The 24,200-nt window shown below is 45.5% G+C and overlaps 1 protein-coding gene across 6 annotated transcripts in view; it reads right to left on the minus strand.

Moving 5' to 3' along the window:
* Window positions 1-24,200, minus strand: part of LOC119962768 (protein FAM214B) — a 195,086-nt gene that overhangs the window by 32,585 nt on the left and 138,301 nt on the right. For 5 of the 6 annotated variants that reach the window (XM_038790800.1, XM_038790801.1, XM_038790802.1 and 2 more), the window contains one exon: window positions 8,706-9,744. In XM_038790800.1, the coding sequence (XP_038646728.1) occupies window positions 8,706-9,608 (903 nt within the window). In that variant the 5' untranslated portion in view covers window positions 9,609-9,744. Of the gene's footprint in view, window positions 1-8,705; window positions 9,745-10,944; window positions 11,096-24,200 lie in introns of all 6 variants that reach the window. The other variant, XM_038790803.1, reaches the window with a different exon arrangement.

Genomic DNA, 24,200 nt, shown 5'->3' on the forward strand with positions numbered 1-24,200 from the left:
GCCTACTCATACTTCCTGAACTGAATATCCTCTTATCCAAATCACAACTGATTGTCAGAACTAAACGAATTGCTGTTCTTCGGCAATGAACTTGAAATAATGCAATTGATGTTTCATGAACAATTCTCATCTAAATGAAAGCTGTTCTTACTTTTGGAGCGATATGCTCCGGTTTTGATTCCAGAAAGGGGGTTCCTATTTAATTATATGTGCTGCCTTTAAAACTTTAAATATATCGATGAATATCATAGAAATGCTAAATGATTACTCCACAAATGCCCCAGATGTTCAACAACGTATTAAAAAATCCACTCTGCACATGATCATGGGCTAACACAGAAGATTTGTTTCAATATGCATTTCTGATTAAAGTATCATTCCGCCAGTGGTTTCAGCAATATGTGCCAGGGACCCGGGTTCAAATCCGGCTTCGGGTGACTGTCTGCGTGGAGTTTGCACATTCTCTCAGAGTCTGCGTGGGTTTCCTCCAGGTGCTTTTGGGTTCTTCCCACAGTCCAAAGTGGACTGGTCATGCTAGATTTCCCCTTAATGTCCAAAGATGTGGTTAGGTGGGGTTTTGGAGTTACAGAGATAGGGCAGGAGAGTGGGCTGAAGTAGGGTGCTCTTTTGGAGGGCAGTGAAAACTTGACAGGGTAAATGGCCTCCTTCTGCACTGTAGGATTCTATGAACGCAATACTAATTCTGAAAATTGGATAAAATACTTGTTGGTGAGTTTTAAATATCGGAGAAGTTTCTCAATTACCTGATAAATTGTTGCATATTTGATCAAATCATTGTTAATTCTGAAATAAGTACTATACTTCTGGATACTGAAGGACAGGTACATAAATGTACTAAAAACTTCTTGTTAATCAATTTAAAATCCTTCTAGTTTAGATAGCTGCTTTATTATAAAAATATCATGTAGTAGAGGTCCTTTGGCCCATCAAGCCTGTACCAATAGAAAAAACTACTCTAATTTACACTAACCCCAACTTCCCAGCACTTGGCCCATAGCCTTGAGTATTATGACATTCTTTGCAATACATCATCCAGACAAAGGGTCATCCAGGCTCGAAACGGTAGCCCCTTCTTTCTCCACTGAGTTCCAGATTCCCACCATCCTCTGGGTGAAAAGAAAATTCCCCCTAAATCTCCTGCCTTTCACCTTAAAATTATGCCCCCTCTTAATTTACCCTTCAACTAAGGGGGACAGCTGCTATGAGGAGAGATTGAATAAACTGGGATTGTTCTACCTAGAGAGACTGAGGCTGAGGGGTGACCTGATAGAAGTTATAAAATGATTAGGGGAAAAGATAGGGTGAATAGTTGGAGGCATTTTGCCAAGGCAGAAATGACAATTACAAGGGGGCACAAGTTCAAGGTAGGTTCAGTGGAGACGTGCGGGGAAGTTTTTTTTTTACACAGCGGGTGGTGGTGGCCTGGAATGCACTGCCAAGTGAGGTGGTTGCGGCAGATACGTTAGCGACCGTTAAGACTTATCTGGATAGACACATGAACAGACGGGGTAGAGAAGGATACAGGCGGTTGGTCGAGATAGGACACGTGATCGGCACAGGCTTGGAAGGCCGAACGGCCTGTTCCGGTGCTGTTCTTTGTTCTAACCACCCTGTCCCTACTCCTCGATCTTACACACTTCAATTAGGTCCTCTCTCAGTCTTCTCTGCTCCAAAGAAAACAATCTGAGATTATCCAGCCTCTCTTCCTAGCAAAAATGCTCCATCCCAGGCATCATCCTGCTAAATCTTTTCTGCGCCCTATCCAGTGCAATCACATCTTTCCCAGAGTGCAGTGATCAGAACTCAACACTACTCTAGCTGTGGCCTAACCAAAGTCCTGTACAGCTCCAACATCACCTCCCTGCTCTAAAATTAATGCTCTCTGGTTAAAGTGGAAGGTTTTGAAAAGATGTTCTTAGGTAGGAATAAAGAAAATGAGGTTCTGTGGCTAAAGTTTCTACTACCCATGGGTACAGCCAATACAGGCAAAGGTTCTGCTACATTTTTGTGGAATGTGTTACCCTTTACATATGGGAAGTCATGGACCATCCCAGCATCCCAGATGACCACATGTGCAGAAAGTGCTTCCAACTGCAGAATCTTGAGCTCCAGGTTTTGCAATTCGAGCGGTGGCTGGAGACCCTGTGACACTTCTGCAAGGCTGAGATTTACGTGGATAGCTTGTTTAGAGAGGTGATCACACCACAGCTCAAGGGACTAGAGGAAAGAGGGTGTAAAGGAGAAGGTGGTGTCGCATTATTAATTAAGGAGACACTTTACCTTGGAAGGGTCTTCAAATGAGGCCTTGTGAGTCGAGCTTAGAAAGAGAAATGGGGCAGTCACATTGCTGGGCATGTACTCCAAGCCCAAAACAGTCAGCAGGCAATAGAGGAGCAGATATGTAGACAATTCATTGATGTGTGTAAAAATAATAATGGGGTAATTATATATTAGGGAATTTCAACTTCCCCAATATTAATTTGGATTGTCATAATGTAAAGGGTGCAGAGGGAGGCGGGTTTATTGAAATGTATTTAGGAGAGCTTTCTCTGTCAATACGTAGAAGATACAACAAGGGACGGTGCAGTGCTAGATCTAATTCTGGGGAACAAAGCTAGGCAGCTGTTCGTGGTGGCAGTGGGGGAGCATTTTAATGAAAGCAATCATAACATAGTACAATTTAAGTTTGTTATGGAAAAGTAAAAAGATGATCTGCAAAAATATTTTAGGATTGGAGGTGTGGAGTGGGGCAGATTTCATTAGAATAAGACATGATCTGATCAAAATAGACTGGGAACAACTTCTTGTGGGGAAATCTACGTCAGAGATATTTGAGAAGCAAACGGGAAGAGTACAGGGCCAACATGTTCCCTTTAGGATGGAATGTAGGAGCAACAAGCCCAGAGAACCCTGCATATCTAGGAATATTCAGGATGAGATAAGAAAAAAAGAGATGCTTTTAGCAGATACAAAGGGAGCAAATCTGCAGAGGCCTTTGTTAGGATGTTGAACAGGTATTTCACATCTGTCTTCACCCAGGAGGAGGAGGAGGAGGATGCAAGTACAGAATTCTGAGAGAAAGACTGAGGTTCTTGAACAGTTTGACATTGGGAATGAGGTGGTATTGGAGGCTTTGGTGGGCTTGAAAGTGGACAAATCCCCAGGTCTGGATAAGTTGTATCCCAAGCTGTTGTAGGAGGCAAGGGAGGAAATTAGAGGAGCTCTGACCCCAATTTTTAATTCCTCGCTGGCCACAAAGGAGGTTGTTGTGGCAAGGTTATTGTGTTTTTGGCAAAGGGTGAATACAATGAATGGCTTTAGTCTTCCTAATTCAATTGCAGAAAATTCTGGCTCATCTAGAACTTAACATTGGGCAGGCAGTAGGACAGCATAGAGATATTTATTAAGCCAAGGGAAACATTTATATACTAGAGCCAGGTGCTTCCAGTAATGTGGAAAATCGCATCATGCCCATGAATAATACTGCTGAGGAACATATCCAAGTCAGGAAAAGGACGCAGCCAACTAATGAACTTGGAATGATGCCAGAGATGACCATGTCAAGAGGTGATACCTATTGCTTGAGATGTGCCAGCTATATTAGCAAAGATGGGAAAGAACAATGCAAATGTATTCCCCCAGAAGTGGACCACAGAGGAGACGGATGCCATGATCAACAATATAATAATAATATAATAATCGCTTATTGTCATAAGTAGGCTTCAATGAAGTTACTGTGAAAAGCCCTTAGTCGCCATATTCCGGCGCCTGTTTGGGGAGGCCGGTACAGCAATTGAACTTGTTCTGCATTACAAGCCAGCTGTTTAGCCCACTGTGCTAAACCAGCCCCAAGGGTGCCATTTGGCTCAACATGCCTATGTATGAAAACAATTATCTAATTTAGGCCCAAAGTCGAGCTTTCTCCTCACAAGCCTGTGAATACATAATCTCCAATTATCTTTTGAAATTTCTCATAAAATACGGAAATATGGTTGCACAATCCTTTCAGGTAGTGCAAACAGAATCTGAACAACCCTCTGTATGGAAAGTAAATCTATGACCTGTGGTTATTGACCCACCTACCAGAGGAAACAGCCCTCAAAAGGTCCTCCAAATTTTGAATACGAGGAATATTAGGTATTGGATATTAGGAATCGCTTTAACATTTTTTTGCTCCAAGGAGAACAATTCCAATTTCTCCAGTCTCTCAATTTAACTCAAGTACCCCATCCTTAGTATCATCCTGGTAAACCTCTTCGGTACTCTTTCCAAAGCCTTGACACCCTTCCCAAAGTCTGATGCCAAGAATTGTATACAATACTCCATCTGAGATTAAACCAGAGATTTGTAAACATTTAGCATGACTTGATTATTTTTGTATTCAATGCCCCAGTTACAAAGCTAAGTATCCCATACAAAACTACCCATCAACTAGTCCTGTCACTTTCAAACATCTGTGAGTCTGCAAACCATGTATGCATGGTTTGCAGAACCTGCGATGTGTGCGCACGGTAAGTGGGACTGGAAACAGAAGCATTTCCCAATCCCACCTGAGAAAAATTACAACTCAAGTGGCAGTCAGCATGAAATACGTCCGGACAGGGTCAGTGGGGTTAGGTCCAATGTTGGCCCGGCACAAATTTAAAAGCGGCTTTCAGAGGCCGTTGAACACAACTTGCAAGGCCGAAGGTGGTCTGCACCATGGCCGTGGCAGGGAGACACACCAGTTGGTCGGACCTTCAGGTGGACAGCAAGCTCCCCGTTTCTCTGACGAGTGCCTGTATTCCCTTGTGGAGACAGTGACAACAAAGAGGGACATCCTCATGACAACAGATGGAAGGAGGAGGCTTCCCCTCCTCATCAAGACAACCTGGGCAGAGGCGGCAGCCAAGGTCATTGGGCATGACATGATCCAGGGCAAGTGGATCCAGTGCCAGGAAAGATTCAACAATCTTCTGCACATGGCAAAGCAGAGTTCTGAGTGAGCATCGTTCAGTGTGGGGAGGACTGAGGAAGGGTGTCCTTTGCCCATGTGTGTTAAGGCTGGAGGGATGATCTGAAGTCCTGGATCCATCAAAAGGGTTATGTGTGCAAAGGGGTGGGGAATGTCTACATGCCTCGCTGGGACACAGTTTGATATGGTGCTGGAGATGGAGCGTTGGGTATTCAATGGATCTCCGTATTTACTAACAGGAGAAACATGGCCATAACAACACAGAAATCTGTCATTGGTGGTGGGGCGCCTAACCTGGCAATATTAACCAGCCATGCACTAGGAGCCCTGGAGATAGATTGCGAGCAGGAAGGAGCTCATTAGGTCATGGAGAGGCTGACATCTCTGAGGAAGGTAAGAGCCCAGAGGGCAGACGCGAGACAGGCTGAAAAGAATGTATGGGTGTCTCATCCCTCATAAGGACTTCAGGCGGCACGGTAGCACAGTGGTTCGCATTGTCACTTCACAGCTCCAGGGTCCCAGGTTCGATTCCCAGCTTGGGTCACTGCCTGTGTGGAGTCTGCACAGTCTCCTCGTGTCTGCGTGGGTTTCCTCCGGGACCTCCGGTTTCCTCCCACAGTCCAAAGACGTGCAGGTTAGGTGGATTGGCCATGCTAAATTGCCCTTAGTGTCCAAAGGGGTTGTGTGGGGTTGCTGGGTTACGGGTATGGGGTGGTGTTGTGGGCTTGAGTGGGGTGCTCTTTCCAGGGGCCGGTGTGGGCTCGATGGGCTGAATGGCCTCCTTCTGCACTGTAAATTCTATGTTCTATGTTCAATCACTGAGCCAGTGATGCCATTGATATCAACTGCACTGGGCAGCATATCATGGAAATTGACTCTGGCCGATTGTTTTCATCCTTCAGGTGAGTCATTTACCAATGCCAGCAAGGAGACTAATAACCCTTCTTTGACACCAGAGCAGGCAGCCATGGAAGATGCACCTTTGGCATATTCTCGCTCTGCACCAAGCACCAGCGCAAATGCTTGTACATTGGTGGACAGAGCCCATTGGTTCAGTTGGCAGTGCACAGTGGTGAGGGCACATCATGCTGACTTGAGCAGATTATGGAGGCAGGGTGTGCGCAGAGCGCCGTCAGTCGCAGGAATGATGGAGACCAGAAACATGCTGAGCGGAGGCAGATGATGAACCTCTGGAGTCGTCAATCAGGTGGAAAATGCTGGATATCCAGTGGGGTGCATGGGGTGATCTGGCGGTAATCCATGAGGGTCTTGGAGGAGTCCTTGCAGAGCATGAGCGCTGTGTTGACCCTTAGATTAGTCTCTTTCATTCAGGGTCTTAGCGTAGCAAAGATAAATAATTGGCCATTTTGGTAATGGAATTAAACATGTATATTCATGGTGCAACCTGTGCAGTAGTGGGGATAGAGAAACTTCGCACTCCTCCCATCTGGTCATAAGAAACACAAAAGCATTGATTCTAATAAAGACTCAAGGGAGATCACATTGCATACTTCTCTAACCTGAAAGGCATCCATTCATCACCACAATTTGCTTCCTATTCCTTAGCCAATTATGTACCCAGGCCATCACTGTTCCGATGATACCATATGCTTCTATTCGTTAACCATGTCAAATACTTTGGAAAATATTAAAGGTGACTAGTGAGAATAATATGCTGGAGTCACTTGAATATGGCTGATCATTAAGGTAGTTTCTGCGCTGTGGTTGAGATGGAAGAGTATGGAGATGTGAGGATTCAAGCTCAGAGAATCTAACAATCCCTACAGTGCGGAAGGAGGCCATTCGGCCCATCAAATCTGCACCGAACCTCTGAAAGAGCACCCTAACTAGGCCCGCTCCCCTGCCCTATTCCTGTAACGTCACCTAGGGGCAATTTCATCATGGCTAATCCACCTAACCTTCACACCTTTGGACTGTGGGAGAAAATTGGAGCCCCCAGAGGAAACCCACGTAGACACAGGCAGAACGTGCAAACTCCACACAGACTGTCAGCCAAGGTCGGAATTGAACCCAGGACTCTGGCACAGTGCTAAACACTGTGCCACCTCATGAAAAAATTATGGCAAGAAAACTTCAAGATGTTAGAAACATACATATGCATAGAAAATAGGAGACAACCATTTGGCCCTTCAAGCTTGTTCTGCCTTTCATTATGATCATGGCTGATCATCAGATTCAATATCTTGATTTCCCCCCCCCCCCCCCCCCCCCCTCCCATATCCCTTTAGCACCAGGAGCTATGTCTAATTCCTTCCTGATATCTCACAACATTTTGGCCTCAATTACATTCTGTAACAATGAATTCCCCAAATTCACCTCACTCTGGGTGAAGAAATTTCTCCTCATCTCACACAGCCTTTATCCTCAAATTATGACCCGTAGTTCTGGACTCCCTCACCAACGGGAACATTCTTTCTGGTGTCATGGTGTATTTATATAAAGGGTTTGGTACGTTTCGGCGTGGCCAGTTCGGCGTGGCCGATTCGGCGTGGCCAGTTCGGCGTAGCCGGTTCGACGGAGGAATTTTTTGGCGGAGGGACGTTTCGGCATCAAATTAGTTATAGTCGCAAAATGTTTGTGCAGCCCATTTCTTGTATCTTTTCCTTCCAGCCGCCTCAGATATCGTGTTTGTGCACCAAACCGGGTCTCTTAAAGAAAGGCACCAACATTAAACCAGTTCGCCAGTGATCTACACTGCTGTCTGACTTTACACAGCCGGTGTTACTGAAGATATTGTGTTTGTGCACCAAGCCGGGTCTCTTAAAGAAAGCCGGTGTTACTGAATATATTGAAGCAGCTGCCCAGTGATCTACACTGCTGTCTGACTTAACACATTGTGTAAAGTCACAATATCTTCAGTAACACCGGCTGTGTAAAGTCAGACCCGGTTTGGTGCACAAACACGATATCTCCAGTAACACCAGCTGTGTAAAGTCACAATATCTTCAGTAACACCGGCTGTGTAAAGTCAGACCCGGTTTGGTGCACAAACACGATATCTGAGGCGGCTGGAAGGAAAAGATACAAGAAATGGGCTGCACAAACATTTTGCGACTATAACTAATTTGACGTCCCTCCGCCGAAAAACTCCTCCGCCAAATCGGCCACGCCGAAACGTCCCATTCCAATCGGCTACGCCGAACTGGCCCCGCCGAATCGGCCACGCCGAACTGGCCACGCCGAAACGTCCCATCCCCTTATATAAAACATCAGTGAGAGAGGAGACAAAAGTCCATCGATCTGGTCACCTTTGCAGAACGCACATAAAATTTAAATCAAATTCTTGAACCCTGGCTTCCAGTAACTCTGGCCAGGGACTTGCTCTCATTAGACGAATGTGGGTTGGATTCTATAATGGCTCAAGCGAGGAAACTATTTTAGATAAACTTAATGCAGCTACGGCACAATTCTACTCAGCGGAGTGAGCCATTCGAATCCTGGTCGACTTCAGCGTGACTGGAAGATCCCATCAGCGTGAAGGGCTGGAAAATCCCGCCCCAAATTTTCATAAGATAAATTACATACCGTTAAAACAAATATTGTCAACCAGGTACAAGACTTTGAAAAAGCCAATGCTGAAGGAAGACAACTTTGTACAGAAAGCAGTTTTAAACTTTTTCTTTGCATTAATTAATGAATTTGAGAAGCAAGGCTCCATTAGAAATCATAATAACTTGGCAAAGATTAAGATCCTAGCCATATCACAAACCTTAGCTGTATCTCTTGAGGATGGAAGTAGATGATTCCAGAAAGGTGCTGCTTTGGCATCAGTACTTCTGCAAGAAATTGGGATGGAATTAACTAGCTGAATCCTACATTTCTTTGCAACAGGTGGGCTCTCATCCCCAGAGCACATCTCTTTCCCTGACGCATTTGTCGGCGATAGCAGCTTTCGTTTTACCGTACATCTGGCAGAGATTGTACTCGATTGTCCACAGGAGAAGGGTGTTTTCTCAGAGGAGAGCAGCCCAGTGCCGATAATAGGTTGGATCTCTTTCTCCGAGGATGGTGTTGTTGGTGTTAATTTATTTCCAGGTGAACCTGTCCCACCATCTTCTATCAAGACACTGTCATGGGAGCCTTTATGTTCAATAACGTGCAAACCACTGTGAGAAAAGTGTTGTGCGGAACCATGCATAACTGGGTCTCCATCATGGAAACTAATATCCCGTTGATCTGTACAGTCACCTGTCTTTTCTACAGCCTTTTCAGAAAGATTGCCATTATCCGTTCCACAATAAGATGCATTTAGACTTTCAGTCAATGCAGCAGAATTTTTGCAGTGCACGTGGATTCTTTTCTGAGTGAGTTCAAGGTCTGGATGATGTTCAGTTGGATTTCTTTTAATACCCTGTTTGCAATTCCTCGGATCCAAGCTATTTGAAGAGTTAGATAGGTGCGAAAATATTGAAAGTTGATACACTTTTTGAAACCTAACCTCACTTTCATTATATCCTGCCAAAACTCCTCTTTCAGAGATGACATCATTAGAGTCCAAGCGATAGTCGTTCGTTGGTGTACCTTGGAAGCTGCCATCTGCGTGGCCTGTAGCCTGCTGAGGCACATCTTTAGATTGCTCTTTCTGAGAGGTCTCCAGATGCATGTGCCTCATGGACTGCTGTGTTTCACACCACAGAAATGTAGAAATCCCAGGGCAGAAAAATGTATCTGTGTTTTGCAAAGATGAGGAGTCTCCTTCATGAAGTTAAACCAAAGATGCTTTTCTGGACACTTCTGTGGCATAGCATCTAAAAAAGAAAGGAAGAACTCTTAATCACTGATAATAGCTCTTAATCAAAAGTTACTTACTTCTAAGTAACTCAATACATTAAATAATCTTGCATTCACAAAAATATAAATGAAAAATGAAAACCGCTTATTGTCACCAGTAGGCTTCAATGGAGTTACTGTGAAAAGCCCCTAGTCGCCACATTCCGGCGCCTGTTCGGGGAGGCTGGTACGGGAATTGAACCATGCTGCTGGCCTGCCTTGGTCTGCTTTAAAAGCCAGCGATTTAACCCAGTGTGCTAAACCAGCCCCATAACCTCCAGTTTTTAAATAAAGTGCATTTCATTTTGCAGCAAAACCTCCGTTTAAATTGTTTCAGATCTGCCAGTCTAAGTCAACAAATATGATGACCGTCACATGTCAGTGATTACCAAACTGTAAGGCTTCCAGCCCCAATTTAAAAAAAATGTAGTTTGCCAAATTCTTAATTGAAAAAAAGAGATTTCTGCATTCTTATCTCCCCTGCTTGTGTTTCACTTTTTCCTAACGGTTCCTTACTTCTGATACCGACAAAACTTATCACGCCTTGGAAACCTTAGAATCAAACTTTGAACAGAGTTTCCAACTGACTGTCATGAGTACACACTTTCACCATGAAGGGACATACAACAATACCAGGGACCACTGCTGGCTCCACTTTTATTGCTGGTGCATATGCAACAAAAACAACTTATATTTAATAAAAATCTTTATTGGTGTCACAAATAGGCTGACATCAATACTGCAATGAAGTTACTGTGAAAATCTCCCAGTTGCCACAATCCGGTGCCTGTTTGGGTACACTGAGGGAGAATTCAGAATATCCAATTCACATAACAAGCACGTCATTCAGGATTTGTGGGAGGAAACCGGAGCACCCGGAGGAAACCCACGCAGATACAGGGAGAACGTGCAGACTCTCCACAGACAATGACCCATGCCGGGAATCATACCCTGGTCCCTGGCGCTGATCAGCAACAGTGCTAATCACTGTACATCTGTGCACCCTTTACATAGCACCTTTAATATAATAAAATATCCCAAGATGTTTCACAGGAGTAGAATCTGACAAAAATTAACAGGGCAATACAAGGAGACTGACAACCAAAGGTTTCGTCAAGGGGAGGCTTTTAAGGAGGGTCTTAAAGGAGGAGAGGTGCGGAGGTTTAGGGAGGACTCACTGGAGCTTAGGGTCTAGCCAGCTGAAAACATAGCTGCCAAATAACAGGGTGGAAGAAGTTGGAGAGATGGACAAGCAGCCAGATATGGAGGAGTGCAGAGTTCTTGTAGGATTATATGGCTGGTTGCAGAACACATCCTATACACGCATGCCTAGAGAGATAATAGGCACAGGTTAGCAATAGGTCTTTAAGATCCCAAGAACAAGATTAACCACCCTACCAATTGAGGCACAGAATCACAGAATAATACAGTGCAGAAGAGGCACTTTGGTTAAATGAATCTGCACTAACAAATGAAAAATACTTGACCTGCCTACCTAATCCCATTTGCCAGCACTTGGCACATTATAACATTCAAGGCTAAGGGCCAAGTGCTCATCCAGGTACTTTTTAAAGTATGCGAGGCAACCCACATCTACCACCCTCCCAGGCAGTGCATTCCAGACCATCACCACCCTCTGGGTAAAATGTTTTTCCTCAAGTCACCCCTAAACCTCCTGCTCCTGACCTTGAACTTGTGTCCCCTCACAACTGACCCTTCAACTAAGGGGAACAGCTGCTCCCATCCCACCCTGCCCATGCCCCTCATAATTTTGTACACCTCGTTCAGGTTGCCCCTCAGTCTTCTCTGCTCCAGCAAAAACAGCACAAGCCTATCCAACCTCTCAATAACTTAAATGTTCCATCCTGGGCAACATCCTGGTGAATCGCCTCTGCATCCCCTCCAGTGCAATCACATTCTTTCTGCAATGTGGTGACCAGACTTGCAAACAGTACTCCATCTGTCCCCTCACCAAAGTTCTATACAGCTCCAACATGTCCGCCCTGCTTTTGTAATCAATGCCTTGATTGATAAAGGCAAGTGTCCCATATTCCTTTTTCACCACTCTATTAACCTGCCCTTCTGCCTTCAGGGATCGATGGACAAACATAAAAGGTAGATTTGTTCCTTGGAACTTCCCACTATCATGCCATTTATTGAATACTTCCTAGTCACATTACTCCTTCCAAAATGCATCACCACACTTTCAGTGTTAAATTCCATCAGCCACTTTTCTGCCCATTTGATCATCCAGTCTATATCTTTGTGTAACCCAGGACACTCAACCTCACTATTAACTACCTGGGCAATCTTTGCATCATCTGCAAACTTACTAATCCTACCCCTCCACATAGCCATCAATGTCGTTTATATAAATGACAAACAATAGGGGACCCAGCACATCCCTATGGTATGCCACTGGACACTGGCTTAAGTCACTAAAACAGCCATCTGTCATCACCTTCTGGCTTGTTGACACTAGCTTGTTGGATGATCTGAACTGGAATGGGAAGGACTCCAGTCTTGATTGAGGCTCCTACACTTCCAGGTTTCATTGACTAAGCATCCAATTCCACTATTGAAAAACCATGCCTAAAATACTGCAGGCTGCCTTGACTCCGACTAAGTAACCCCACCCATCTAAACAGAGGAACTGGTTCCAATTATTCGTGCTGCACCACATGTCATTTACAAGTCAAAGAAAGCAGACAGACCGTTGATTTTTCTACCCTTTATTTTTTAAAGAGTAAAAAACAGGTCAATAAAAATCAGCTTCCATCAGCTATTCCAGCTCACTTCAATTACATGTGGATATCTGTGCATGGCTCACTGTCCTCTGTTCAAGTGCTTATAACAATACTAAATTTAATCAATATGCTTTGGTTGGGATTTGGTCATGTTCATTTTAAATACTGCTGCAAAATGGCCTTTCAGCATGCCAACAGACCATGGCTCAGGGAGTAATTCATTTTATCTACTTGAATCATCCTGGGGAAATATTTTAAAACTAGTGGTGCAAGACATACCTAATTGTACCTCTGGTTTTCAACTTATGAATACATCTTTCCCAATACTGTACATTTCCACAAATTTTGAGAAGTAGAAACAGAACTATTTACCTTCCCAATTAACACTATTTTTTTCATATTTGTTCAGGGAATATGGGCATCACTGGCTGGACCATAATTTGTTCCCCTTCCCTAATTGCCCTTGAACTGAGTGGCTTGCTGGGCCATATCAGAGGGCATTTAAGAGTAAACCACATTGCTGTGGGTCTGGAGTTCACATGTAGGCCAGTCCAGGTAAGGGGTATCAAAACCCATCAAATTCCCATCTGTCCTTTATTTCAGTTGTTAACAGTGGGTTTGCGGTGGATTGGATTATGCTCTTACTAACCTATGCTGAATGAGCAGTTTTTGTAATAATGCAGCATTCCAGAATTTTCCGCAACATACCACTTCAATATTTGGCAAATACTATCAGGGCATCAATTCAAATTAAAATTTAGCAGGCCAATTTAATCTTCCAGCCATCTGACCCATTGTTCCATAAACAACATTTCAAATGAATCTAGAGCAAAGGAAATTATATTCTAAAGAACATTTAATTCTGTAGATCAATACATAAAGTTCATAATCACCGGGTTTTTATTCAGTTTTTTTTGGGGGGGGGGGGGGGGGGGGGGGGGGGGCGGACATATTTTCAGCTTTTTGGAGGGGGGGGGGGGGTTTCTACTATTCACCTCATCCCGAGATTGAGAGACTGTTAATCTCTAGTTCAATTTTACACTGATCACTATGTACTCATGTTACCTGATGCGTTTACCAAGCTGAAGCAAAATAATCTTTTCTGCGCAAGAGTAGAAATAAGCATTCTGTACCCCACCCCCAGCTGAGCCTGTTCTGCCATTCAATTAAATCATGTTGTTCACTAAGCCCGACAGAGATGGATCAGAAATGGTCAAATTGTTCCTAAACAAATCTAGTTAGGAAACAAGAAGACTCTTCAGTGGTTAAAAAGAAATCAATATGCAATTTTGAACGAAACAAATCTTAAGTATAGGTCAGAACAATAATGGGGAAATAATGGAAGAAACCCAGTTACATAAACCATCTGTTTTAGGTGCAGAAAGGAAGCTGACACAGGAAGGTGGTGACAGCAGTTGCACTGTACATTTTAAAGTGCCTAAAATGCAGAAAAATGCATCACAAGGAAATAAGGTAAAACTTAGTCAAGAAGATGGAGTTTTAGTAAGGTTTGAAAGAGGAGGTAAAGTTGACATGGTGGAGAGATTGGGGGTTGGAATTCCACAGCCTGGGGCATGGGTGGAGTGTAGCTGCTAATAGAAGGCTCAAGATGGTTGGGTTAGAGGAACAGAAGTTTGGGGACATGGCAGGGTTGGAAGGGGTAACAGAAATGGGGAGTGGTGAGGCCATGGAAGAATTTTAAAACAAGGGTGACACTTTTTAAGTTGAAGGACAGGAAGTGATGAATAGGTAGGACAGAATTTGGGCAGGGGAGCATTGGATAAGCAGAAATCAAGGTTCCCATTGACCTCCAGCATCTTCTTTTGTGCATTCTCTAAATGCCAGATGATTCCCAATATGATGCGGTGCCCAAAAACATACACAACACTCATCAGATCAGTGTTTTGTACAAGCTAACTATTCTTTTCCAGCACTTGCACCCTATCCCCTGGTTGTCCCAACCAACTCTCCCACCCACACCTGTTTCGTTTGTTCACCATCTAATGTCTGCATTTCTGTGAAGTGCCTGGGGACATTTATCTGTAGAAGGGTACTATTTACTGAAAGTTGATTATGTTATACATTCTAAAAATATAGCTAGCTTTTTCATCAGTCGCAATCATCAATAGTTATAAGGATGTGTTCTACTAAAACCACAGATTAATCTCCTGTAGATAGCCCCCCTTTATTTTGTACTTTTGGTGTGTAATCCCCGCCCAACTTCATGATTTAACATTTCTGTGCAATATCAAAATATTGTTCAACCTGTCAATGTCCCTGTGCACCTTGTTCACTTGCTCCGTATTTATGACCTCTCTCAATGCGACATCTTGGATAGATTTGTTACCAGTCTATCCACCACAATTATTGATATATTATGGCAATGCTGATGGCAACAACAGAACTGATCCCAATTCATTTGGAATAATACAGAAAATGCTGGAAACGTTCAACAGGTCGGGGAGAAGCACCAAATGTTTCAGGTCAATGACCTTTTGTCAGAACAGTGGAGAGAACAGCGGTTTGCGGAATGCTGGATATTTGCTGAATATACACTTTAGGCTCTCCAGAAAGACCCCATAATTGTCCGCCCATAGCCCTATTGTGCCAGCCAATGGTTTAAATAATTCTAGGGCTTTGTTCTACTCTGGTCCATCCCATGCACGAGGAAGAATTTACAACTATCAGTTCAGTCTTGGGCCTGTAAATATTTGAATTCACGCTCCCTTGTCCAATTTTCACAAACGAGTTCAAGTAATTTTCTAGATTTACTGTTTCTAGTTTATTAACTCCCTTAGAATTTCTACACGGTCACCTATTAATCACATGGAATTTCAAAGCAATTACAACATAAAAACAAGCCATTTGACTCGGTTGGTTTGTACTGCTATTAAGTCCCCTTCCACTCCAATCATCTCTTCCCACACGACACACACAGCGGATTACCCTTGTCTCCTTCATGTGTGTAAGCCTTCCTTTAAACGTGTCATTACTGACTTCCGGTTGCGGTGATGCGGAGCTAAGCCGCACGTTTGGTAGCTCCCGCTATTTTTGGTCTTTTGGGCTCTTTTAAGGGCCCATAGCGGTGCTGGTTGGACTTTTCCTCGTGTGGGAACACATCCACTGTGCTTATCTGCCAGTGGATGGACTGGACCAGGAGCGGAGCGGTCAAAAAATTGGCTTTGGAGCAGAGAAAGGTGCGAGGCAGGAAAAACAAGATGGCAGCGGACGGGGAACCGGCAGGGTGGCAGCAGTGGGCACAGGAGCAGCTTTAGAGAGCTGAAAGCTGAGATCCTGGAACCGTTTAAGGCCTCGCTGGACAAGCTCATGGTGACTCAGACGGCTCAGGGTGCAGAGATCCGAGAGCTATGGCAAAAGGCCTCGGAGAGCGAGGACGAACTCCTGGGCCTGGCAGTGAAGGTGGAGTCGCACGAGGCGCTCCACAAGAAGTGGCTAGCGAGGATGGAGGAGATGGAGAACCACTCCCGTCGGAAGAACATGCGGATTCTGGGCCTCCCGGAGGGGCTGTGATGCTGAACTCGTTAATGGGCGCGGGGTCGTTCCAGGGACCCTTGGAGCTGGAGGGTGCCCATCGAGTGCTGTTGAGGAAGCCCAGGCCGAACGAGCCGCCTAGGGCGGTGCTGGTCCGTTTTCACCGCTTTGTTGACCGTGAGTGTGTGCTGAGATGGGCGAAGAAGGAGAGGAGCAGCAAATGGGAGAATGCAGAGATCAGGATCTATCAGGACTGGAGCACGGAGGTGGCGAAGAGAAGGGCTGGTTTCAATCGGGCAAAGGGAGTGCTTCACAGGAAGGGGGTGAAGTTTGGCCTGCTACAGCTGGCCCGCCTCTGGGTCACTTACAAGGATAGCCAGCTCTACTTCGATTCTCCGGAGGAGGCCTGGGCCTTTGTCCAGGCAGAGAAGCTGGCCTCGAACTGAGGACTGGGGGGCTGGGGAATGATGTACATAGTCCGGAGGCTTTGTCCTCCTTGGTATCCTTTCGTTTTTATTGGTTGTGTTTGATGATGCCTTTTTGCTTTTCTGCTTTTTGGGGCTGTTATTTATTTATTTGGGTGCTTTTTTGTTTCTTCACTGGTGGAGGGCTGGGGAGCTGTTCGTGGTCCCGCTGGGTCATGTGCCCATCTTTTTCCCGCGTGGTTTGGGATGGAAGCACAGGTTTTCTTCTCGTGCTGGAGGAGCAGTCGGCGGGGCCGGCACTGGGAGGGGGGGAATGGTGGTTGTGTTGCATCGGGGGGGGGGGGGGGGTCGTTGGGATGGTGGGAGCAGCTGGGGTCAGCAGGAGGTGACTGACTTACGAAAGTACGATGGAAGGGGTTACGCAGCTAGGGGGGCCCTAGCTTTGGGGGGGGGGGGTGGGTGGGGGGTCTTCGGGGGGGGGGGGAGAATAGGGGGTGGGGTACCAGGTTGCTGCTGCAAGGGCCGAAGGGGAACAGCTGGTGATGGGGGAGGTTGGGAGGGGGGTCTGCCACCATGGGGAACGGGCCTGGGGGGTTCTGCGGGCACATGGTGAGCCGAGGGAGAGCTATGGCTGACCGGCGCAGAGGGAGGGGGACAACCCCCCAGATTCGGCTGGTCACATGGAATGTGAGGGGGCTGCATGGACCGGTGAAGCGGTCCCGGGTCTTGGCGCATTTGAAGGGGCTGGGAGCGGACGTGGCTATGCTCCAGGAGACGCACCTTAAGGTGGCGGATCAGGTGAGGCTGAGAAGAGGCTGGGTTGGGTAGGTGTTTCACTCGGGGCTGGATGCGAAGAATCGAGGGGTGGCGATTTTAGTTGGCAAGAGCTTGTCGTTTGTTGCGTCGAGTGTGGTGGCGGACAGTGGAGGTAGATACGTAATGGGGAGTGGTAGGCTTCAAGGGGAGCGGGTGGTTTTGGTTAATGTGTACGCCCCCAACTGGGATGATGCGGGCTTCATGCGGCGAATGTTGAGCCGGATCCCGGACCTGGAGAAGGGGGCTTGATCTTGGGAGGGGATTTTAATACTGTGTTGGATCCAGCTCTGGATCGTTTGAGGTCAAGGACGGGCAAGAGGCTGGCAGCGGCCTCAGTGCTGAGGGGGTTCATGGATCAGATGGGAGGGGTAGACCCTTGGAAGTTTTTGAGGCCGGGAGGTAGGGAGTTTTCCTTTTTCTCCCATGTCCACAAGGCTTATTCCCGGATTGACTTTTTTGTTTTCAGCAGGGCGCTAATCCCGAGAGTGGTGGGGGCGGAGTATTCGGCGATAGTCATATCTGACCATGCTCCGCATTTGGTGGACCTGGAGCTGGGGGAGGGGAAGGATCAGCACCCGCTGTGGAGGTTAGATGTGGGGCTGCTGGCAGAGGAGGAAGTATGTGGGCGGCTCCGTAGGGGTATAGAGGGGTATTTGGAAGCTAATGACAATGGGGAGGTGCAAGTTGGGGTGGTCTGGGAAGCGCTGAAGGCGGTGGTTATAGGGGAGCTGATATCTATTCGGGCGCACAGGGAGAAATTGAAAAATTGAAAATCGCTTATTGTCACGAGTAGGCTTCAATGAAGTTACTGTGAAAAGCCCCTAGTCGCCACATTCCGGCGCCTGTCCGGGGAGGCTGGTACGGGAATCGAACCGTGCTGCTGGCCTGCTTGGTCTGCTTTAAAAGCCAGCGATTTAGCTCAGTGAGCTAAACCAGCCCCAGAGGGGGGGGAAAGAGGGTTGAGAGGGAGAGGTTGGTGGAAGAAATGGTAAGGGTGGACAGGAGGTATGCGGATGTCCCGGAAGAGGGGTTTTTGAGGAAGCGCGCAGTTTCCAAGCGGAGTTCGATATACTGACCACCCGGAAGGAGGAGGCGCAGTGGAGGAGGGCGCAGGGGGCGGTATACGAGTATGGGGAGAAGGCAAGTCGGATGCTGGCCCACCAGCTCCGGAAGCGGGAGGCAGCGAGAGAGATAGGGGGAGACACAGATGCAGGAGGGAACCTGGTGCGGAGTGGTAGGGACATTAATGGGGTGTTCAGATCCTTTTATGAGGGGCTGTACCGGTTGGTGCCCCCTAGGGAGGTGGACGGGATGGACCGCTTTCTGGATAAGCTGGAGTTCCCAAGAGTGGAGGAAGAGCGGGTGGAGGGTCTGGGGGCCCCAATCGAGTTGGAGGAGCTGATGGAGGCGCTGGGGAGCATGCAGACAGGGAAAGCACCAGGACCTGATGGGTTCCCGGTGGAGTTCTCAGACCTGCTGGGCCTGCTGCTAGTGAGGACCCTGAATTAGGCGAGGGAGGGGGGGGCTTTGCCCCCGATGATGTCTAGAGCAATAATCTCACTGATCCTGAAGCGGGATAAAGACCCCCCCCCCCCCCCCCCATTGTTGGCCTTACAGGCCGATCTCACTCCTCAACGTGGACGCAAAGTTGTTGGCTAAAATAATGCCCAGGAGGGTGGAAGATGGGGTCCCGATGGTTATCCATGAGGACAGAACGGGGTTTGTGAAGGGGAGGCAGCTGAATGTCAATGTGCGGCGGCTTCTTAATGTCATGATGATGGCCTCGGCGGATGGGGAGGCGGAAATGGTAGCATCGATGGATGCGGAGAAAGATTTTGACAGGGTGGAGTGGAGCTACCTGTGGGAAGTGCTGAGGAGGTTTGGGTTTGGTGAGGGATTCATTAGCTGGGTGGGGCCAGTTCCCCAGTAGCGAGTGTGTTGACGAATGGGAGGAGGTCGGAGGACTTTCGGCTGTCCTGGGGGACGAGGCAGGGGTGCCCCTTGTCTCCCCTGCTCTTTGCGTTAGCGATTGAGCCCTTGGCCATGGCGCTGAATGATTCGAAGAACTGGAGGGGGATTGTGCATGGGGGGAGGGGGTTCCTGGTTTCTCCAGATTTTTCCAATTGACGTGAAGATCAGTCTTGTGGATGATTATTTTTTTATTTTAGCCAATTAATTTTTTTCTCAATTAAGGGACAATTTAGCCTATGCTGCACATCTTTGCGTTGTGGGGGTGAGACCAATGCAAACACGGGGAGAATGTGCAAACTCCTCATGGATAACGACCCAGTGTGCCACCGTGCCAGTCTTGTGGATGTTAACTGAACTGCTTTCAGCCCTAAGCACTAAATTGTTTTGGATCCCATGTGTTTCCAACTCCATGTGCTTCCCTAGTTCGATTATATTCCCGTCTGCCATTCTTATTCATATTTCATTACATTAATCACTTCTTCTAGCATTTCATTCATTTGCTCAATCAGATTATATCCGTTTGCAGTTTTCAGTTCATAATTCGTTGTGTCTCCTAGTTGGCCTTATTAGGTGAATCAAATTCTGGCTCGGATACAATTAAGCGCAACGTGAGAAAATTTATTTTGCAACTCTGCTGAATTATGTAGCGATAGAAGGACATTTATAGTTGACTATCCAGCACTAAGTTGGACTCATGGTCTCCTAACTTCACTCACTACTGAAGAACAACACCTTCAAAAACATGTCTCACAACTAATGGAAGTGGAAATGGGCATAAGCTGGTTTGGTAAGCTTTCAGTTGGTCTCCTTTCATCAGGTTCAGGCCACCATGACAAAAGAAGTTGGTCAATGGTATATTTTAAGTGAAATGGGTCTTGATTTTATCCTTGGTGGGAGGGATGCTGTCAAGTTCTGTGAGGACATGCCAAAGAAGAACCGGCAATGTGCCTCAACGACTACCATCCGGTAGTCTTGACATCGATCATTATGAAGTGCTTCGAGAGGTTGGTCATGAGACACATCAACTGCATATTCCCAGAATGCCTTAATCCACTGAAATTCGCATTCAGCCTCAACTGATCCATAGCTGACGCCATCTCCCTGGCCCTACACTCATCCCTGGAGCATCTCGACAACAAGGCCTCCTGCGTCAAACTCTTATTCATTGGCTACAATTACGCCTTCAAAACACCATAACTCCAGCCAAGTTCATATCAAAACTCCAAAACCTAGGACTTGGCTCCTCCGACTGCAACTGGATCCTCAATTCCCTGACCCATATACCACAATCAGTAAGGATAAACAAACACACCTCTTCCACGATAGTCCTCAATTCCGCAATAGTCCTGCAAGCCTACGTACTTAGCCCCCTACTATATTCCCTATATGAACACGGCCCTAACTCCATTTACAAGTTTGCTGATGACACAACCGTAGTGGGTTGGATCTTGAACAACGATGAGTCAGAGTATAGGAGGAAGATAGAGAACCTTGTGGCAAGATGTAACAACAACAATCTCCCTCAACGTCAGCAAAACTAAGGAGCTGGCCATTGACTTCAGGAAGCAAAGTATTACACACACCCCTGTCTGCATCAATGGTGCCGAGGTGGAGATGGTTGACAGCTTCAAATTCCTCAATGTGCCCATCACCAACAATCTGTCCTGGTTCACCTACGTCGATGCTACAACCAAGAAAGCACAACAGCGTCTACTTCCTCAGGAAACTAAGGAAATTCGGCATGTCCGCATTGACTCTTGCCAATTTTTACAGATGCACCATAGAAAGCATCCCATCTGGCTGCATCACAGCCTGGTATGGCAACTGCTCGGCCCAGGACTGTAAGAAACTACAAAGAGTTGTGAACACAGTTCAGTCCATCACGCAAAACCACTTCCCATCCACTGACTCTGTCTACATCTCCCGCTGCCTTGGGAAAGTGGGCAGCATAATCAAAGACCCCTCCTACCTGGGTTATTCTCTCTTCCAATTTCTTTCCATCGGGCAGGAGATGCAAAAGTCTGAGAACACGCACTAACAGGCTCAAAAACAGCTTCTGCCCCGCTGTTACCAGACTCCCGAATGACGCTCTTATGGACTGAACTGATCTCTTCACACATCCGCTCTACTGAGTGGTACTAAACTCTGTATGCTTGTGTCTATGTATTCACATAGAGTATTTATGTATATCCTATGTTTTTTCATGTATGGACCGATCCGTCTAGATAGTACACAGAACAATACTTTTCAATGTACCGCAGCACTTGGGAGCAGGCAGGGAATGGTGATAGGCATATACAAGGAGGCAAATGCAACTACCCATTTTTCACCCACAAAGTGAAAATTATTCCCACTGGAACTCCAAAGTTTGCCCATTTTAAAAGCAGGTTTTTAAAGTGGATCCTGGATCCATTTGAGTAGATTTTTTTTTAAAATGAGCGACAGCCTCTAAAAACTTTGCCCTCAGTAACTGGCTGAGCTAGATTGAAGGAGCATACAGGAAAAACATTAGACAGATATTAATGAATGTTCCTGAAGAACATTTTCAAAGTCAAAAGCTGGTGAAGACTGCAACACCCAAATTCAATAATAGAATTTCCACAACATAAATACTAGAAAGACAAACACTTTTAAAAATTGTGGCAGATATCCAACATATTGTAGGAATTTGCAAGTTCTATTCTCAGTCTGGGCTGGCATCACAACAGAAGCTATTCTAACAGAAGGCCTCAGAGTCCCTGGATTAGGGAAAAGGCCAAGCTTCAAATTGCTGTTTTTTCAAAGAGACATTGAGATATTACAGCATACAGGACACCAAAAGCTGAGCAGAGGAGCCAAATTCCACGCGACTGGTGTAGTTCACCAGCACTCCAGGTCTGAGCAGATTTGGGTATGTGCTTGAAGGTCTCACTGAGTATCAAGCTGGCAGGCCACAGCAAGGGACAGGGGCTCGAGAGGCCATGGCAGGAGGTAAAACGTTGGTAGGGTCCTCTCTTGAGCTCAGTGTGCCCATAAGAAGGGGCCCAACACCCCCCTGCCTGGCACCAACCCACACAGGGAAACCTGCCAGTTGGTCACTTGGCATGGGCCATTCCTGTGATGGGTTAAAACCCAAAGGTGGCAGGATGAGGCCCTTAAGTGGGCATTAAATGGTGGGGGCCTGAATCCATTCCCATACCGCTGGTATAATTACGGTTAGGACAGGAGCTGGCAGGGCAATCAGCAAGCTGGGTCTAACAAGCTACCAACCACATTCCCAGTTCGAGAGTGTCGAATCCACCCCAAAAGTCTGGAAAAGGTAAAGGGATAAAACCTCATATATCCAATAAGTAAATAATGGCTAAATGAAGGCACTGTTGAATTTTAATTACCTTTAGATTGTAGGGGAAAAGGAATTCTGGAAATAAAAATTAGTTAAAGGAGATTAATCTTCATTTCAACAGCCTGGGAATGAAGGAAGGCGGAAGATCACATAGGATGGTAAAATTGTAGTAAGGATTACCTGAAAAACATTCTGAGTGTGCCAGATTAGAACCAGTTCAGATTTTATAATGCATTCCATATACAAATACAATGCAACATAATTTAAACTGAATGACCATTTCAGCTATCTACAGAAGGGTTGCAAAAAACCCATGGAACTTCCCAAGCATAAACAAGGAGAGAAAAATGAAATAAATGTGGGGTGACAGGAAGACTAGGGAATATATACAATGTGCATGTGTACCTGTACATATAATATAAAAATGAATACACACACGAGCATAGATATTCAGAAAATTAGAAGTGCAACAATAAATCTGAAGTGATTGCGAAAACATCTTTTGATAGCCCGGATTATGGTATAACTTTACAACTCTTTACTCAACATATAGTTTGCACAAGAACTTTGGTTTTCAACTTCTTTATAATCATAATTTCCACCTATTAACGACAAAATTATATTTTCTAGAATCAAAAATATGCTTCTAATTCTAGAAGTGTTGCACAAAAATAAATCGCTTTCAGAACGGAATTTGCAGCAAAACAAAAAAGAGCGTTACTTTATAGAATACAATTTAAACTATGCCCTCTGCTACATCTGTCCCTAGTTGATGATGACATTCCATAAATAGATCAACTATGCTGTAATGTGCTGACTCACACCACAGAGATATTTGCTAATTTACCATCTTGGTGCCAGATACAATTCTGTTTCTGGGTATTAGTTTCAAAACAAAGTTTTGAAATTTTCCCATAAATCTCACATTTCACCTCTACACCACATTAGAAAAAAAAATCAAGTAAATGTCACAAAATAATTTGAGGGGGGGTATTTTTCTTTGAAGCAAACTATAGTAACTGTCCAGCTGTTTGGCATTATCAATTTATGGTGGTCTCCAAATAGAAGGAGATTTAGATATACAAAACAAGAAAACAGAAAGAATAATGTGAACATAAGGGAACAAACATGGTGGTCATTTGTTTTTGGTAAAATCCAATCTATTGTATATGGTGTCAAATTTTTACTCATCATCAACATTAATAAGAGGTGAATCAGGGCTCTGCCCATTTTGAGTTTAAATACCTTTCAATTAGAGATTAAGTTATTGCTCCACCCATAAATCAGTGAAATTCTGTAACAATGCTGGTCAATTTGTCAGCATCATCCCAGGTAACTGCTAGTCAATTTCTAATAAGATTAAAACAAACAAGTATGTCAATTATCAGAGTTCCTCATCTCAGTCTTGTGGCAATGACGAGGTCCTGCCTACAGAAAAGGGGAAGAGAAACTCAGTCAGTTACAATACATCACAAAGTTAGCACAGAACCAGGAGTGGTCCTTTTGCTTGTTCTCTCAGCAACATAGTACTGTAGAAGGGAGAAAGTAAGGAGGTGATTAGTAATCAAGACAGTGACCTTTCACAAACACAGTCACTAGTGTCTAAAGATAATTAAGTACACCTGAGAATATTCATCCATCTACTATTCAAACTGTATTTG

The sequence above is a fragment of the Scyliorhinus canicula genome, chromosome 3, assembly GCF_902713615.1.
Source record: "Scyliorhinus canicula chromosome 3, sScyCan1.1, whole genome shotgun sequence".
In the NCBI taxonomy this organism is placed as follows: Eukaryota; Metazoa; Chordata; class Chondrichthyes; order Carcharhiniformes; family Scyliorhinidae; genus Scyliorhinus; species Scyliorhinus canicula.